This window comes from Eremothecium cymbalariae, chromosome 5 (assembly GCF_000235365.1).
Source record: "Eremothecium cymbalariae DBVPG#7215 chromosome 5, complete sequence".
Classification (NCBI taxonomy): Eukaryota; Fungi; Ascomycota; class Saccharomycetes; order Saccharomycetales; family Saccharomycetaceae; genus Eremothecium; species Eremothecium cymbalariae.
Genome location: NC_016453.1, coordinates 774,867 through 792,112, shown reverse-complemented (window position 1 = coordinate 792,112; position 17,246 = coordinate 774,867). Strand labels below are relative to the sequence as shown.

The window sequence follows — 17,246 nt, the reverse complement described above, 5'->3', positions numbered from 1 at the left end:
TGCAAAAGACTATGTAAAAATGGTTAAAAATAGTTTTCTCGACAATCCTGCCCGTTTCTTTTTCTGCGCGTGGTCACCAAACCTACGTACAACGTGATAGCAATCACGTGACCTCGAATGCGAGAGGTTCTGTGCGTCATGTGGCCGGGTAACCCTCAAAGCTTTGGTTTCGCAGCTTCACCGCCTCGTTCGAAAAACGGATCCACGCTAATAATTGGGTTACCAAAACTGCGGATTACTCGATACAGAAAGAAACACTCAGACACACGTAGACGCACGCAGACAAAACGTTTGCAGATTCAATCAAGCAGGTGCATAATGGGCGTGACCGGAACGGTTCAATTTTAGATGTATATTGTGTAAGTTTTGTGAACAAGGAGGCCAGGTTTGTTGTGCAGGCACAGAATACCTAAGGAAATAATTAAAAAAAGGAGAGAGCTATCTCTCCCTCCACACGCAGAATAGGGAAAAGAGAGCCTCGAACATTTAGGAATACATGTCGTTTGTTGTATAGTTGAAGAAATAGAGTAAATAGCATCATCGTAGCGAAATGTGGAAAATCAGGGTTAAAGATAAAGATTATTTTATATGTAGGTCATGCACCGTTTATTCTGGTTGCAGGTGTTCGGGGGAGACGGGGATTAGAGGGTAAAGAATAAGAGAAGTATGTAAGTTTTATAAAGTGTCGGGAAGACGGTGGATGGTGTTTCTTGTTAGGAGTTTTCCTTATCTCTTTGTATACATAGCAAGGCCGGTGTAAAAATTATATCTCCCTCATTCGCTCCTCCCTGAATTGTATTTGACCGGGTCCATAAAGCTTTAAGACTAACAGAACAGGATAGGTGAGGGGCAGCACCGGGTATAGAGCAGTAGGTATAAAGGGAACTAGCGATGGAGGTACAGTCTATCTGCTCTAATGTTAGCGGTCAAAGTGGTGGTAGTATAGGGTTTGTCGGAGATGAGTCGTTGATCTTCGAGAGGAACGTGGAGGATCCGTTTGTTCCGGTGGGGGCGGATTCTAGATGTTGCACTCTTTGTTCGGTTCCGTGGTCAAGGTCGAGGTCTAGTTCTGTTGTGAATTTCGCAAATTGTGCAGGGAGCCAAGTGTCGCAAGTGTCACAGCGGCATTCGCAGCAGCAGCAACAGCAGCAGTCACAGCCTTGTAGACATGCTATGCATCATAATTTGGAAAATTTGGTTGCACCAGCTTTGGATGCTAGTGCCGATGTGGTAGCGGATGACAAGGCTAATCTGGACAATGTTGAAATCGTGTACTCCAAGAGGCCTTCTACAATAAGGCTGGATATGGCGCTGGGTCGAACCAGGACTAATTCTGTCACCGGAGCGGGTAGTTCAGCTGAGGGAGGACAGGTACAGACGGTGTCTGGTGCAGCGAAGCCAAGGGTGTTGCGTTTCTATTCGTATGCAGACATGCTTTCTGATGAGAACACACATCAAAAGCACCAGCAGCAGCCGCAGGAGCTGCAACAGCGACAGCTGAAACAGGACATCGCACAAGATCAACGGCCGGGGATATCACATTCATTGTCGTTGACGTTGCTAAGGCATTCTCCACCAAATACGTGTTCCTCAGATATTTATAGAACAGATTCGTGTCACGTACAGCAACTGCCTTCTTTCTCTAATCCGTTCCTACCTGTGTCTCATCGGCGCGATTCGGTTTCTTCTGTGGGCATGGTTTCGCGCAAACGATCATCGAATCCTCCAAATGCTCGTTTCGTCACAGCTACCACCAGTAAGGCGGCAGCAAGCGGTAAGTTTTCTCTTGAGACCAGTAGTGACTGGTCTAGCAGCGAAGAAGATTTAGACCAAGGCAGTAGCCGTACTAGCTATGGGGTCAGCAGTCTTCATTCTAAGGGCCCAGCACCCGTGTCTCCAAACTCGCCAACAGCAATAGTAGCTAACAATGGGTTGCATTGCAAGTCACTTGGTTCACGGACTGTGCCTTGCTCACTCAAGAAAACACCCTCCCCATTCAAAGCAACACCTCCATTTCAGTCAGATGTCGGTTCATCGTTTGTTCTAGGTAGAAGAGGATCAGTCCAAAAGGCTCCTTCTAATATGGATGACTTGATATTCAATCAATTGCACTCGGAATCTGCCAGCGAAATGCTCAGACAGAAGGTTTGTAGCACAGGGTCTGATGCTTCTTCATCAATATTGCCGGCTACCGGCTTCACCGGTTCTCACCAATAAGCTCACCAAACGTTTCAAATGAACTTCCAATTAGTTTTATAACCGCTGAGGACCTTTTGTTGGTTCTGGGTATGTTTTAATTTTTTTTAACTTTTATTTAGTTTAAATGGTTGCCCTTAACAGCTCCTGTTGTTTTCAGATATGGAATATTTGTATATGTGAATTTATAAAATCTATCTATCTATATACATTATATATACATACTTATTTAACTTTTACATCAAACGGTTTTATCACAATGTAGCTCATCGTATCAACAGTGACTGGGCCACTTACTGTTCGGCTGCCTCATCACATAGATTGACGTATAATTGGCAAAAACGGCCAACAAAGATATATATATATTAGTTAACTAGGAATGTCCTATATCTAAAACTTGCCTTTCTCTTTACAAATAATCCTTTCTACTGGAAGTTCTGATGAATCTTCTTAGCTGCCATTCGACATCTGCATCTTTGTTTTCCAAAGTCCCCAGCCTTAGTTCAAATAATCTCATTTCAAATCTTGGACCTACTTCTGCCAGCTCAACACCTTCTCTGGTTTTTACGTATACATGCTGTCTTACACTGATAAAATCACCTCGATTTGCAAACGTGATAACCCTGGCACTATCCTTTTTTGGACTAGCCGGAAACAAATTCTTTAAGATCTTTACTACCCGCTTTCCCAATGGTGTTGTGAAGTTATCAAAAATCAAATGGGGGTTAACTTCACTCTGGTTCCCTGCATTCAATATGTCATGTCTTAGAACAACGTTATGCAAAGTGAAAAAAGCAGTTGGGCCATGTGGGAAATGTGAAATTGTTAACGATGTTGGAACACCTCTGTGTTCATGCAGCACAACTAAATCAGTAGTCCCAGACTTCTGGCATGCATCTACTAGGTTATTCATAACAAAGTTACCCCTGTTAAGTCTCACGCTAGTAGGAAATAATAACTTTACTTCTTTAGCAAACTGGGATAACTTCGTAGATGGATCACGAGAGGTAGTTACAAGCAGCTTTGGATCTACAATCCCACTTGTAGCACTGTATTCGTCATCAATAGAATCTTGCACGGTCTCATCGTACTGAAAATCACGTTGCAATTGAACGTCATCTGCAATCTCTTTTGGTAAAGGCTTTCCTTGAGCTAGCGACTGTTTGATTAACTGACGCTTTTCCTGAAGCTGAGACTCCTGCAGCTCCTGTGCTTTGCGATATAGATATTCACGTCTCTCACGGGCCTGTTTCCGTATCATCGATCAATGTATTAGAGTATATATATATTGCTTTCAGCCTATACCTTTGGTGTGAGATAAGCTTGTTCATAAGCATCATGGCATCATGATTCTCAAATTTTTCAAAAATGTTGAGATGAGATGTTGCAGTTGAAGGCTTTTGAAAAAAAGAAAAGAGCCAATTTCATGTCACATCTAACGGATATTATTCGACGACGATAAAACTACCTGCTATTCCTCGAGGAATGTATTATACATATATAATGCACACACGTCATATTATTATTACATTTATATCAAATAGACATATAAGCATGTGTGTGCCCTTAATTATGTGAACGATTAATAACTATAATGATCAATGTATAGTAAAGTAATAGTAATAATAATAATAATAAAAGGTCAAATCTATCAATATAAGGTTGGGCAGTATAATATCCACCAACAATAAAATTAAAATCCCCCGAAGGAGGAAGCTTCGTGTTAATTAGACTATATCCTTCTTGCATATACTCTGCTAAAGCTTTCTTCCTCTGATAACTCCATCCTTGTTTTTAAGAAACTATTGTTTCGGTTTTTACTTGGTATATCCATGCTTTCCTTCCTGGTTTTAAACGTAGTGCTAGGTCCTGTGGGAATCAGTATACTGTGTCTTGCTATCATGCGTTGCTGATGGATACCGTTGGGTATGAACATATGTGTCGCCAAAGCGGTAGGAAGGATAGTTTGTGCAGTTAAAGGAGCGTTAGATTCATGCAGGTATCGTTCACGAGTTGAATCAGATATCACGCTGCTAAAAGAACCTCTAGAACCGTGTTTAACTGAGCTATGAGAAGTGGTTGAAGGCGTGGGAGCTGCATTTTCATTAGAAAAGTGTTGTTCGAGGTAACTGGATGTGTTTTTAAAGGAAGAAGGAGTCACCGCGCCATTGACAGTGATATTGGATGTTTCATTTCTGGATACCACGGAGACTTTTCTACTTATTAAAGAATTGTTCCCATTTATAGGTATTTTGCTGTTGTTGCTGTTGCTGCTGTTGTTCTGGTCGTCATTGTTGGTTGTTGTCATGCTTGTATGCGGAAGTTGGTGGAGAAAGAGGTCACTTAACAAGGATTTTTTAACTTCCACACCACCTGTGCGGGAAGTAGTAACATCCCCATCAGGGGTGTTACGAAAATCGTGGGTAGCCGATAAAAGCGATTCATCGCTACTATTATTATGTTTGTTTTTAGTGAACATTAACTCGTCCCATTGTTTTTCGTAGTATTCCTCTTCCTCAAATTCGTCATCGTCGTATAAATCACTATCATCCGACATAGAATCCCAGTCTGATTCTTCATCTTCGCTACTCAATAATAATTCATGACGGGTGATTTGGCCCTTTGTGGAAGCATCATGGACCATGTCATTGAGCCCCCCTGGTTTTTGTGTGAATAATGATTGGTTTCTGGTGTCCAAGAGAGACCTAGTTGATCTGCGGCCAAGTGTGTTGCCAGAGTTAACGGAAGAAGCCGTTGTTGTTGTTGCTATTGTTGACGTCGCGGTCATTGTCGTAGTTGCAGCACTTGCAGCACTTGCTACTGCTGCGCACCCTAGATTACCATTAGAATTTCCCGCCACAAACAGTGATGGAGTCCTTTTTAAAACAGGATCTGAAGGTGAATGCAGATCTCTTGTTGACGGAGGCTCTGGGGACGGTGTTTTATCTATGTAAAAAATCTTTTCCCGTCCATAGTTAGCTGCCGGATCCTGGTTCAACTTGGAACCGGTTGCTTCACTGCCACCCTTGGCAAACGAATGCGGCAAGAAAACAGGTGCCTTCCTTAGCATTTGGCCTTGAACTTGTAAACTCGTAGCCGCACGATTTCTATTTCCTGAACTAGTTGCAGCAACCCTTTCGCGGATTGGGCTGCCATCAGTAGAATGCAAGGACCCATCTTTTTGTTGATGCAACGAAACATACGAAAAAGAGTTCTGAGGTGACCTCTCCTGATTATATCGTCTTAGTTGCTGCGAACGCGGCTGAGCAGTCTTGGGCGAGGCCACTGGCAACAAATTCGACTGCTTAGCCGGATTTATCACATTATACAAATTCCTGACCCCGTCCCGTTTCTTGGACTTGTTAATATCATTATCCTTAAGCAAAGACTTATTAAGAATCCTCCAACTAAGATTATGCAGCCGTTCCCCATTTTCCATAAACTTAGCACACTTAATCAAAGACGTATACATATCCATCGACTCGAACAAATGCAGCTTCTCCTGAGTAAACAAATTCGGCGTCACCTTCAAGTATATATGATCGGTATTCGGATCATTCAGCAGCACCCGAGTACGCACCCCTCTCTCTTCCGCCCCGCTAACCCCCCGACTCGTTGGCCCTAACTCAAACTCTTCCATCGTGTAATATACCAACAAAATAATCTTTCCCACAAACCAAGTGAAAAAATGAAAAATAATAAAAAAACTTGATAATAAAAAAGCTGATACACCCCGTAACTCTTTGCCTATCGTTCCTGTTAAAACACCTATTCAATCTATCTCTTCGTTTCTCTCTCTATATCTCTCTCGTCCCTCTCTTTATAAACTTCCCTTGTAAAACTAGCCTCGAAAACTAAAAACTAAACCTTCTCTCTATTCAAATCACACAGACGCACACAATCCAAACCCAAGAAAATCCAAAACAAACCTATATATTCCTTCCGAGCCAAGCCTCAGCACTCACAAAAGATTGGATTTCTTGTCTGTTAACAAATAGCACTTCTTTTTGTTTTTTTTGCTCTGTAATTGGCCTTGGTGTAAGAATCCTTCGAACCCAAATGCACGATTATGATGATGATACAAAACTAACACACACACACAACACACAGTCAATAAAAACACTCACTCAACTAGCACACACGCTCTCTCTCTCTCTCTCACGCCTCGCAAACAGTAAAACCGTCCTTTTTACTAATATATATACAGCAGCAGCAGCGGCAACAGTAGTAGTACTAATCACACAGTAATGATATATAGCCTTCCTAACACCCCCAAAGAAAAAACAGTCGAGAACAAGACAAAAACAGAAAAATAGAACTGGTATTTAGAAAAGAGGAAAACCCACTTCTAGCAACGATGATGCTGTGGATGATGTTGATGCTGATGATTCACACACAGGCCCGAGGAAGGGGAAGGTAAGTCTTTGAAAACCCAGAAAAAACCACCGCTGGCTTTACCTGTGAATTCTTTGTGAACAATTCCAGCTCTAGGAAAGATGGTCAGGTTTTTCGAAAAGGTATGATGATCATCAACTGGATGCTAATGCTTTCTTTTTTTCTTTCTGTTGGCTCTGATTAGTCGACTAGATTATTGCCGGAGGGGGTGCTAGAAGGTTTTTTGCCTTCTGGAGTGTCAAAACGGGTGGTAAGGTGTTCTGTGTGATGTTGGGAATATTAGGTGGAGGGGTGAGGAGAAGGGGGGCTACAGCTGCTCGGGGGGACTGGGAGGGCTGGTGGCAACCATGTCCGCAGAGCGGACATGGTTGCCACAGAGTGAAGCAAGAGATGAAGAGCTAGGTTTCCCTTCGTAACGGCTCCTCCGCGGGCATCATAAAGTTGGCCAGCGCGGGGATTCTACGTATGGATAGTGGATAGTAATCAGCTGCAACTGGGGAATGCGATTGGAGAAAGCGGGCTAATCCGATGGACGGAAGGTGCACGGCGGGGCTTTTGGAGAGGTGGGGCTCTTTTGTGGAGGAGATGTAGAAAAGAAGGTAGGAAAATAGTAATTTAATATTGCAGAGGGAAAATTAAGAACTTGTATAGTAAACGAAAGAAGAATTTATTTAACAATACGTATAGTATTAGCAGTGGGAGGAGGGAGTGGGACTGGTGACAGACAAAAGGCGATCGATTGTTTGATTATCTATTGTGGGTGGATGTAGTTCTCGCTCTTTTAGGGATTTTTCAAGATTTCCAAAACCTGTTCGCCTTTTTTTTTCTTCTTCGAGCTCTTCCTGGGCAAACTGGGTTGCAGTTTCGCCCCATCCCTCGAGGGTTCTGGCAGTTCTGGCAGCTGCAGGAAGGTGGTCGGGCGAGGAATTGGCAGTGCCGAACCAGGAGTCGCCCTTGGAGTGTTCAAGTGAGTCCAGTCTTCTTTGGGAGTCGGATGGGCCAAGTTTTTTTGAGGATAGGGATTTGTCTACGGAGCCCTTTGCATCTCTCGCAATCTGCTGGGCGCCCGTAACAGCGTTAGCGGCGGAGTCGACGACATCAGAGCCTACGGTGTGGGTTTTGAACCAGCTGAGGAAGCCTCTGTTTCTTAGTGCTTCGTCTTCGGCCTCTAGTTTATGGGAGATATCGTTGATGTTTTGTTTTGCGTAGCGTTCGAAATCCCTGGAGGCATCGTGCAGCCTCTGTCTTGCTTCGTTGAGCTGCTGCTGCGCGAGGTCCAATTGTCTTTTCAAGTGCTCATCGCCTTTGGAAAAGAGTCCCTTTTTGGATTTGTTGAGGAGCTCGAGCACATCTTGGTAATTCTTGTTCGCTCTGTCAAAGTCGCCGATAGCTAAGGCTTTGAGCTTTTCTGAGTCGTTGGAGCCCCAATTGAAGATTGATTGGGTCTTGTCGGAAGCTTCTTTTGTGACGCTGTTGGCAGTTCGCTTTGCGTTGGAAAAGGAGGACTGAATCTTTTCGGAAGCGTCGCGCGTCAGGTCGGAACCAGCTTGTTTGAGTTCGCCCACCTTATTGCCAATGGCGCCTGTGGCTGCGCCACCAGCGTTGACGGCACTGCTTGCAAGGTTACTTGCACCGCTGGCAATGTTGCCTGCAACATTGCTAGCACCGCTGGCCAGGTTACTTGCACCGCTAGCAATGTTGCCTGCAACATTGCTAGCGCCGTTTGCAACGTCACCAACGATGTTGCTGCCTCTGTTATAAGCGCTGCTGCCACCTGTAGAGTAGGAACCGCCATTAGGGTAGGAGATGGAACTGCTCGAATACGCAGGAGCATTGTTTCCGTAACTGCCCCCTCCGTAACTGTTGCTTCCGTAGCTGTTGCTTCCGTAGCTGTTGCTTCCATACCCTCCTCTGTAGTCACGTGATCCTCTGAAGGTGATCGTGTTAATCAAAGCATCCTTGAAGCTGACCAAGTCGTCGCGCATTCCGTCCCGTATATTGCCTGCGTTCCAGCGAATATGGCTTTTCGCATTAGTGGCTACCTGGCAGTCCTTTTGATGGAAGAACATCGCAGCTGTGGCTGCGATGGCTCCACCGACTAGAACTTGGGTTGACATTTTTCTTTCTTGTCTTAGCTATAAAATAGATATCGGGAAGCTGATAATTAATAAAGATATTACTTGCTGGTCTGAGAATTCGTAAGATAGCAAGGGAACAGAAGATTAATTTTATATATATATATACTATATACCTAGTGCATTCCTTGGCCAGAGATTATACATGGGCCAGCAACGAGCAAAAATGCAAGGGGAGAGGGGAGGGGAGTGGTTTGTTCAATATATGTTTGCAAAAGCTTTACATAATAAATAAAATAAGTAAAACAGGGGTAATTTAAGGATGATGACCGTACGTCCATCTATCTTTTGACATCAATGATGCTCTTACATAGTCCGCAATGTCTTAATATAGAAAATAATACATGCTTCGCTTTCTGAGAAGACCGTCTCCATCGATTTTGTATTTCCAAAATGAGACAGGAAAAAGAGACTATTTGCTCTGCCATATTGAACACTGTTACCACAAGGCTTTTTCATTGCAGGAGGTAATTATTGCTACACGTTGAATAAGAACGCCGTTCTCGAAACATAATACAGGTTGAAAAAAAAGGGGAGGGGAATCCTCGAGAAAAAATTCCAGACGTTGCTATAGCGATGACCAGCTTTATGATTATGTCATAAAACTGTTGAGAGCCGAAAGGTACAGAGTCTTGGATGGGTGTGCATCGTGTGCATGGTGTGCATGAGGCATGTGATTGATATATGTACACATCATGTATTATGTATTATTCATTACAATAAACTCCGAATTTTTTTGTGTATGCACTTTGTTACACAAAACAAATATAATAATAAGAAATAAATCAAAGCTACAAAAAAGAAGTGTGGTGTGTGTGTTTGGTCTTTATGTAACTATGCAGTGTGTAGTGTGTATGACTAGGACGCAGTCGTAGCTTCTTCACCCATGCGATAGGTCTTTGGCCGAGCGTCAGGATAAACATCGAACCCGTCGTCATATGCATCTTCATCGTAACTTCTGTCTGAGTATTCATCTTCGGACTCGTAGATACCTCCTGGTTTGTGCCTTTTATTGCCAGCTACAGAGCTGTTGTAGTGTCTTCTTTTCCGTAGATCGGGAATTTCGTTAAAGTTACTAAAGACATGTTCTTCATAACAATCAGGGTTCCGAGTTTGGGCAGAGGAGGGCTCGGTTATATTCTCTTGTCGTATAATGTTCGAATCTGAGGCAAGGGCACTTGATATCACATTCATAGTTTCTGGTTCTAGCCTCTCAGGAAAGTTCACACAGAACTTAATATATAGATCACCGTATTGCGAGGGGTTGTCCCGCTTTGGCATGCCCAAGTTTTCGACACATTTTATGGATCCTGGATTTAGTAATTCACCAGGTATTACCTCGAGCTTGATAGGCCTGCCGCTCGGATGATCGTCGATATAGATCGATCCGCCACAGAGGCTTGTTCGAAGATCGACAACACACCTAGTCAACACCAAATCTGATTCCCTGAATCTTCGGTATCTGCCTGTACTACATTGCTCCTGCACTATTATAATAACGTCTCCAGGTATGACCTGCTGTTTCCCGTACACTGTGCTAATAACCTGGTCTGCTTCGCCGGGAAGGATGATTTCAGATTTATTAGACAGCCCCGGTTTGATTTCAACTTCGAAAATCTTGCGTTCTCGTATGTATCCGGTTCCCCGGCACGTCTGACACACATCGTTAGACTTTACAAACGTACCAGCCCCAGAACAATTTCTGCACGAAGACGACCACGTCTGCACTAACGGCCCATGCCTTCTCGTTTGCGAGTACACACCTTGGCCCCGGCACTCGCCACAAACACTGCTTGTCATACTGCCGTGGCCCGAACATCGATGGCACAACCTCGTTCTCGTAAGTCCCAACTTCGCAACCTTACCAGAGTACAACTCCTTCAGCTCACATTTCAAATTGTGCTTGATGTCCGGGCCCCTGCTTTTCCCATCTCGCGCCTTGTCTTTGGCAGCTGAATTAAACCGGCAATGCCCCCCCAAGTTGCCCTGTAGAAACGAAAACTCCCCTCCCGCTCCAAACCCATCGCCAAAGAAATGCGCAAACAAATCCCCAGGTGTCATCTCCATGTTTCTCGCTGCCGTAGCTGCCGGCGCTGCTGCTGCTGCTGCACGCTTCTGAGACGCTAATATCGCCACTATCTCGTTCTCATCCGAAACCCCATACCTATCATAGATCTTTCTCTTCCGCTCATCACTGAGAATCCCATACGCCTCCGTTATCTGCTGGAACGCCTGTTTTGCAGACTCACTGTGTCCGTTCTTATCAGGATGGTATCGCAACGCTGCAAGCTTGTACGACTTTTTCAACTCCTGTGGTGACACCGTAGGCGAAACATTTAACAAATCATAGAACCTGGTATCTTTGACCATTTCTCCAATATAAACAACGTAAATATATCACACACTGCCTAACGCTATTACAACATATACAACCTATATCCGCGTCTGTGTGGGTGCGTGTGTGTTTGTGCGTAATTGCAAACCGATATATTAGAAGACAAACAGAACCCAAAAAAGAGAATACCTTATATTAGAGAAGAGTATAAGGAGAAATAAACAAAAAGGCAGTCTGCTCTTTTTTTTGTTTTGCAAAAACGAATATCAATCACAGTCAGTAGGTGGGTAAGCTTTCAAATTATATCAAGTTCTTTTTTGACGGATTTCTCTCTGTTTTCTACACCTTTTCTAGACGGAACTCGTCGTTTTGCATTCGAAGTCATATATGCTGCTACGCATTTGAAGCTTTTATACAATTTTATGTTCTGGAAGATTCGGAAAAAATACGAAAAAGAAATGCATTTGGCAGGATGGTGAAGCTAGCGTCGAGACCGGGGGCCGGGGCTGCTGCGGGGCCACACGGGTGCTGGCCGGTTGTCCTGGCCACGAGAGGGACCGGGGTAGGGTTGCAGCAGCCTGCGGGGGGGGGGAGTTGTAGATGTGCAACTGTGCGTGCAACTGTGCGTGCAACGGTGCTTGTGTAACCGCATGCTGGGTGTTTGCTCTCTGCAAAAACAGCCCACCCTCGGGAACCACATCACGTGATGTCAGTCACGTGATGTGTGCGGCGGCAGGGTCGGCGGCTATAGCCGCCGACAAAGAAAAACAACAGTGCCACCGCCCTATAGAGGAGCGGAGCTGGTTCTCTGTATTAGTAGATGCGTGGATGTATAACAGATGTATATGTGTATATCTTTATATGTACATACCAAGTACTATGTACGTAAATGTTCAAAACTATCGAAATGTCTGAAGAAAATAAAATGAAGCGCAACGGTAGATAGATGTTGTTGATTTTGTTCTTGTTCTTGTTCTTGTTCTTGTTCTTGTTCTTGTTCTTGGCTCCGATAATGCAAAAAATTAGTACAGTTTCAGACTGCGTTTACTGGAGTGGGAACTGTGGCGTATCGTACCGGAATTCTCATCTGCAGGTATTAGCTCGTTCATAAAGTTGTCACCGCCCTTGGCAGGCGCAGCCGCGCCTGCAGGAACAGCGACAGAACCTACATGGTAGTAGAATAGATCATTTCGGGCAATAGGCGCGCTGGTATGAACGCTGTAGTCCACATTGGATTCGAAGCTCTGGTGCTCAAAGATACTACCTTCGACGGAGAAACGGGAGCTTTCCCTGGGAGGGCGAGCCGGCTCCGACACGGCTCCGGGCGAGTCCACCTCGGGGGCCCTCAGACACTGTAGACGGAAACTGATCTGGTTGTAGATGACGGACTGCAAGTATTCCCGCCAGGTGACGTACAGCCCAGGATACAGCGACTCGTACCGGGAGTGGCGGCGCAAGGACGACACGGTCTGGGAACGACGCAGGGAACCGCCGGACGGGCGGTGGATCACAGGGGAGCGCTTGCGTGCCAGGATGGGCGGCGGCGGCGGCGGGGCCTTGAGTTTGAGCTTACATTGTTCCACGAGGGGCCTGTCTAGATCCGTGTAAGTGTGTTGGGCAGGCTTCCATTCTTTTGTCCGAGAAACGAGCGCAGGGCGCTTTTTGGACAATTCGGCCCATTTGGGCGGCTTCAATTCGTGGAAGATCATCTGTTTGGAGCCGGTGACGTCTTCGACTTTGAAGGAACCAAAGTTGATGTATTTGATGAACGCAGAAAGTTGTGTGGGGGTTTCAAACCTAGCTTTTGTGCAGCGGCGACGCTGCAGACGTTTCTGTGTATTGGATAATCTATTTTGACGTGTGGAGAACCCTCTGTGGAAGATGAACTGCGAACCGCGCTGGTAACGGTCTATCTCTGCTGTGGTGGAGAAGTCCCTGCGGCGGATGGAAGAGTGCCTCGATATAGGAGTGTTGTTGCTGTGCAGCGGCTCTCCGGGGCGGCGGCGGCTGCTGCGGCGGCGGCTAATGCCGCTGCTGCTGCTGCTGCCGTCCCTGCTGCTGCCACTGACACTTCCTGTGCACGCTATAAGCTTGGACAGGCACTGTAACAGCCGTCTCTTGTGCACGCTTTCAGCTCTGGCTGCAACCCTCTCCGCATGGTTCTCCGCCTGGAGCTTGTCGTACCGAACCCAATCGAGGCCCTCCTGGAACTCCTGGTCGTAGCTTGCGTCCCAGGCAGTACCAGGCGAGGCACTTGCCACCGATGCTGCTGATGCTTCTGCCGCCGCCCCCAATACGGGGGCGGCGGCAGGGGACTTCGGTGGCACCAACGGTGGGAGCGCAGACGAGTCGGAATCGAGCAGGGGCGTGCTTCTGCTATAGCGGTTGCTCGGTTGTAAAATCAAAACGCACGACTCTTTGCAAAGGCCGTCTTCTTCGTCTGCTGCTGCTGCTGCTTCCTCCTCTTTTTCTTCCCCAGCAAGGGCTGCAACCCGCTTGCTTGGTGACGCCAGCCATTCATTGAAGGCGACATTTGGCCTAGCTCTGGACATGTGTGTATGGTTTTTGCTGATCTTTGAAGAAGAAAGTAAGGTTTGAGATAGTTTGTATGAGCTGGTTAAGTGGTTTGTATTCGGGTGGAGGACAGACCTAGTACTCTTTTCTCTCTTTCTCTCTCTCTTTTCTTTCTCCTGTTGTGACTACGTCGAAACCCAGACGCTGAGATAAGCAATTGGGATGGCTGGGCGCGGCGCGGCGTGTTTCGCTATTTCTTCTGCCCAGCCGCCCAAGGGCGGCTGGGCAGAAGAAATAGCGAAAAACCTAGTCACGTGCTGCCACGTGACTCGTCCTTGTTTGGGTCTTTCTACTTTCGATACGTCCCGCCCCGTCGCAGACGGCTCTGGGCGGCTTCGGGCACGCGGGCACTCCCGTGGCCGCCCCGCCCCGCCCCGCTGCCTGCCTAGCCGCGAGATCCCAGGTCCAAAACCGCCCCCCCAAATCTCCCTTCTTGTTCAAACGATCTTTTCTCGCTTCGGTGGCAAATGTTTACAAAGGACAAGTACACAAGTTGTTGGTAGTATATAAGGCGTTGAAGCATAGAGGAAAATTTCCTCTGGCGGTGGATACGGGGTTTATAGATCTTGAGCGGCACATAAGGGAAGTTATTGAATAAATAGTGACTCAAGGCATTTCTGGTTCGGGATATAAATACAGAGTGCGATATGGAAAAGATAAGAGAGGTATGTTTGGTTGTGTTTGGAGCGGGAAGGAAGGGGATGGGGTTAATTGAGGGAGAGATATAACTAACGTCACGTGATTTAATATAGAAGTTGGCTACGTTGAAGGCAGAGTCGGAACAATGGCAGGACAAGTATGAGGAGTTGAAGGAGGAGAAGAAGCAGCTGGAGGAGAAGAATATTGAGATGGAGAACCAGATCAAGTCGCTTACTGTGAAGAACGAACATTTGGAGGAGGAGTTGGAGAAGTTGGAGTCTCAGTTGAATGAACACAAGCAGTTGGCGGAGGATTCTACTAATTTGCGTTCGCATAACGAGAATTTCACCAAGAAGAACCAGCAGTTGGAAGAGGAGTTGGAGGAGAGTGATACCAAGTTGAAGGAGACGCTGGAGTTGTTGCGGGAGACGGATTTGAAGTCGGAGCAGTTGGCGCGGAAGGTTGTTTCGTTGGAAAACGAGGTTCAGGACTGGGAGACGAAGTACGAGGGGTTGCAGAGCAAATATGCGTCAGCCAAGGGTGAGTTGGAGGAGATTACTGCTTCGTTGGAAAATTTGTGAATGGTGCCGGATGGGGGGACAAGCAAGCGCAGTGTCATTTTGGCTCTGCGCGAGATTTGTCGTCTTTGTCCAGTTTGGCCGAGAACTGGAGCTGCAGGTGCAACAATAGTTGCAGTTGTGGCAGTGGCATGTACAGTTTTCATGGCGGGGCAGGTCCGCATGGCACTTATGTCCTGCTGTCGCCATTTTTAGCGCGCATCATTACAAACTTTTCGTTATTTCTATTCAGTTCGATGGTATTTCTGTTGGCTGAGGCTATCGGCTTTGTTGTTCCCCCTGATAGTGTTTTGCATGCAAGTCTACACAGGGATATCACAGAACGCAAGTATAGCCGTTTCATTTTTGTTTATTATATTGAGTCAATGGTCACACCGGAGATACGGTTTTCGGTTTCCTTGATTGTCATGATTATATTGAAATTTCTATATACAATATGATATTTTTTAACAGTACACATCTCTCTCTTGAGAGTTAGGTTTCCGCTTGGAAGGAGAGTGACAAGTTCAGTGGTGACCTCTCTTTGTCGTACCTTTGGCTCGTTTGATTCTTCCTGACTCCTACTTTTATCATAAAACAACCCTTGGGGTTTCTTTCCAGCTGTGGGAAGAAGTTGTCTGTAGTGCTTAGTCTAACACAAGCTTCCTCTGCCCGTCCCCCCTTTCCCCACCGACTATTCGCCCCATCTATATATAAAAAAAAGCCTTGCACATCGTTACTACCACTACTTAATGCTGCTAGCACCTATGATGGACAGGTTCTGCAACCCACTTTCTCTAATCTTCATATGATACTAATCGGAGAAGGCGAAAATTTTCAAGATCTACCCACCACCGGGATTGATTCGAAATCAGATTGACGGCATATTTGAACTTTTAGTTACAAAATATAAATGTATATTAGAGAAACAGATAGAAGGCGTGATAGTGTTCTATTATTTCTTTCTTTCTGTAGGTTTTTCTCACAGCAGGAAGAGTTAGAATCAGATGGTTGCTGAAAGCTCAGGGCGAGAAGTTGTGCAGGATGAATCAAGTCCGCTGGTGATGGACAGGGCTAATGGGTCTAGCTCACTGTCTCCAAGGGAAGTACATAATCTTCGGAATGTCAATCAACATCATCACCATAACCATAACCATTATTTGCAGGACCGCAGTGAATCGCTACCAGAGTATCTAAGCAGTGTTCCCCTTACAGTCAGCGATAGCAGTGGTGGGGCTTCATCTTCAGGTCAAAGATGTGCTAATTCCTATAATTCTCTACGCAATCTCAGTTTATCTCATCTCACAGCAAAACAACATTTTCTAGTGGCAATTTGCAGGGATATGGCTCTCGTACCTCCAATATGTTCGTTGTACTCATCTCTAAAGATAGCTTGGGAATTTTTTCGTAATGCACAGAACGACATCTTGTACCCATTATCGCTGGCGACATCCTTTCAGAACTCTTGGGCTACTTATGTGAAGAACAACATCAGACATCAGATCACCAATTTCGGTATGTCAAATCCTGTCAGCAATTTCTTGCCGAATCGTGAGGTCCTTGATGATCAAGCGTGGCTGCTGAGTGCACTTAGTGCCACTAGGTCTTCGGAGTATCTACTATGTTCCCTTTGGTGCCTTGTATCCATGTATCTGTCATATTCCATACTCGATTCCCTAATGGTCCGTTGGATTATGAAGTACTCCACTCTCGCTGCCATCTTGCGAATGTTTTCTATGTCTTTGGTTATTGTTACCATGGAATTGTTACTGCTATCCTCTTTGTCCCCCAATGGGGATTACTACCTTCATTCCTGGATCCTTATCAGCTGCATTCTCACAGGAGCTTACATCTGGCAGAGCTTTCTAACGTCACATCTAAGCTACGTGGATTATAATATTCCTGAGAATATTTCTCCTCCAAGTAGCACCGGCGGTGTGGTGGGCTCTGGCACCTCTCTATCGTCAGTGGATCGCTCTATTGTGCCACTATCATCTCAAACAACTCTACTGGACTCTACACAACAACAACAGCAGCAGCAGATACAACGGAAGAAAAAGCAGAGGAAGAACAAGGCATTTCGGTTTGAATTTGCAAAAAAACGATCTATTGATCTCTATAATATAACTGTATTCTGTGTGGTACCTGTGGGGATAGCCAGCTTCATTACTATGCTGGGCCTACTTCGTAACCTTGTTATCCAAAGACTGGACGCAGAGCAAGTGGAAAGATTTTTTAAACAAATGTACCAAGATTCATAATAGTCCAACTCCACCGTCACTATCATTTACATATATATATATATATATACCTGAAGTATATATTCATGTTTAATTTGGGCTGAGTTAGTCCTGCATACGCCATATATTAATCTAACCAGAACGGGCCATAGGAATCTAGGATTGTTATTTGCAT

General features: G+C 45.4%; 8 protein-coding genes across 8 annotated transcripts; 3 read left to right on the top strand and 5 right to left on the bottom strand.

The window, feature by feature from the left end:
* Positions 1-891: 891 nt before the first annotated feature.
* MLF3 (Mlf3p) lies at positions 892-2,217 on the top strand (the record flags this gene model as incomplete). Its single annotated transcript, XM_003646912.1, has 1 exon — positions 892-2,217. One exon carries the CDS (start codon positions 892-894, stop codon positions 2,215-2,217), a length of 1,326 nt encoding a protein of 441 aa, XP_003646960.1.
* A 388-nt stretch (positions 2,218-2,605) lies between these two features.
* On the bottom strand, positions 2,606-3,457 carry IMP4 (snoRNA-binding rRNA-processing protein IMP4; the record flags this gene model as incomplete). The annotated part of the gene is made up of 1 exon (XM_003646911.1): positions 2,606-3,457. The coding sequence occupies one exon, from the start codon at positions 3,455-3,457 to the stop codon at positions 2,606-2,608; it is 852 nt and encodes a 283-aa protein (XP_003646959.1).
* Positions 3,458-3,928: 471 nt separating this feature from the next.
* Positions 3,929-5,836, bottom strand: MKS1 (Mks1p; the record flags this gene model as incomplete). Its single annotated transcript, XM_003646910.1, has 1 exon — positions 3,929-5,836. One exon carries the CDS (start codon positions 5,834-5,836, stop codon positions 3,929-3,931), a length of 1,908 nt encoding a protein of 635 aa, XP_003646958.1.
* Positions 5,837-7,280: 1,444 nt separating this feature from the next.
* On the bottom strand, positions 7,281-8,708 carry OM45 (Om45p; the record flags this gene model as incomplete). Its single annotated transcript, XM_003646909.1, has 1 exon — positions 7,281-8,708. One exon carries the CDS (start codon positions 8,706-8,708, stop codon positions 7,281-7,283), a length of 1,428 nt encoding a protein of 475 aa, XP_003646957.1.
* An 876-nt stretch (positions 8,709-9,584) lies between these two features.
* On the bottom strand, positions 9,585-11,096 carry APJ1 (Apj1p; the record flags this gene model as incomplete). Its single annotated transcript, XM_003646908.1, has 1 exon — positions 9,585-11,096. The coding sequence occupies one exon, from the start codon at positions 11,094-11,096 to the stop codon at positions 9,585-9,587; it is 1,512 nt and encodes a 503-aa protein (XP_003646956.1).
* A 987-nt stretch (positions 11,097-12,083) lies between these two features.
* NIS1 (Nis1p) lies at positions 12,084-13,613 on the bottom strand (the record flags this gene model as incomplete). The annotated part of the gene is made up of 1 exon (XM_003646907.1): positions 12,084-13,613. One exon carries the CDS (start codon positions 13,611-13,613, stop codon positions 12,084-12,086), a length of 1,530 nt encoding a protein of 509 aa, XP_003646955.1.
* Positions 13,614-14,483: 870 nt separating this feature from the next.
* On the top strand, positions 14,484-14,855 carry TPM1 (tropomyosin TPM1; the record flags this gene model as incomplete). Its single annotated transcript, XM_003646906.1, has 1 exon — positions 14,484-14,855. One exon carries the CDS (start codon positions 14,484-14,486, stop codon positions 14,853-14,855), a length of 372 nt encoding a protein of 123 aa, XP_003646954.1.
* A 983-nt stretch (positions 14,856-15,838) lies between these two features.
* On the top strand, positions 15,839-17,092 carry EOS1 (Eos1p; the record flags this gene model as incomplete). Its single annotated transcript, XM_003646905.1, has 1 exon — positions 15,839-17,092. The coding sequence occupies one exon, from the start codon at positions 15,839-15,841 to the stop codon at positions 17,090-17,092; it is 1,254 nt and encodes a 417-aa protein (XP_003646953.1).
* Positions 17,093-17,246: the final 154 nt, after the last annotated feature.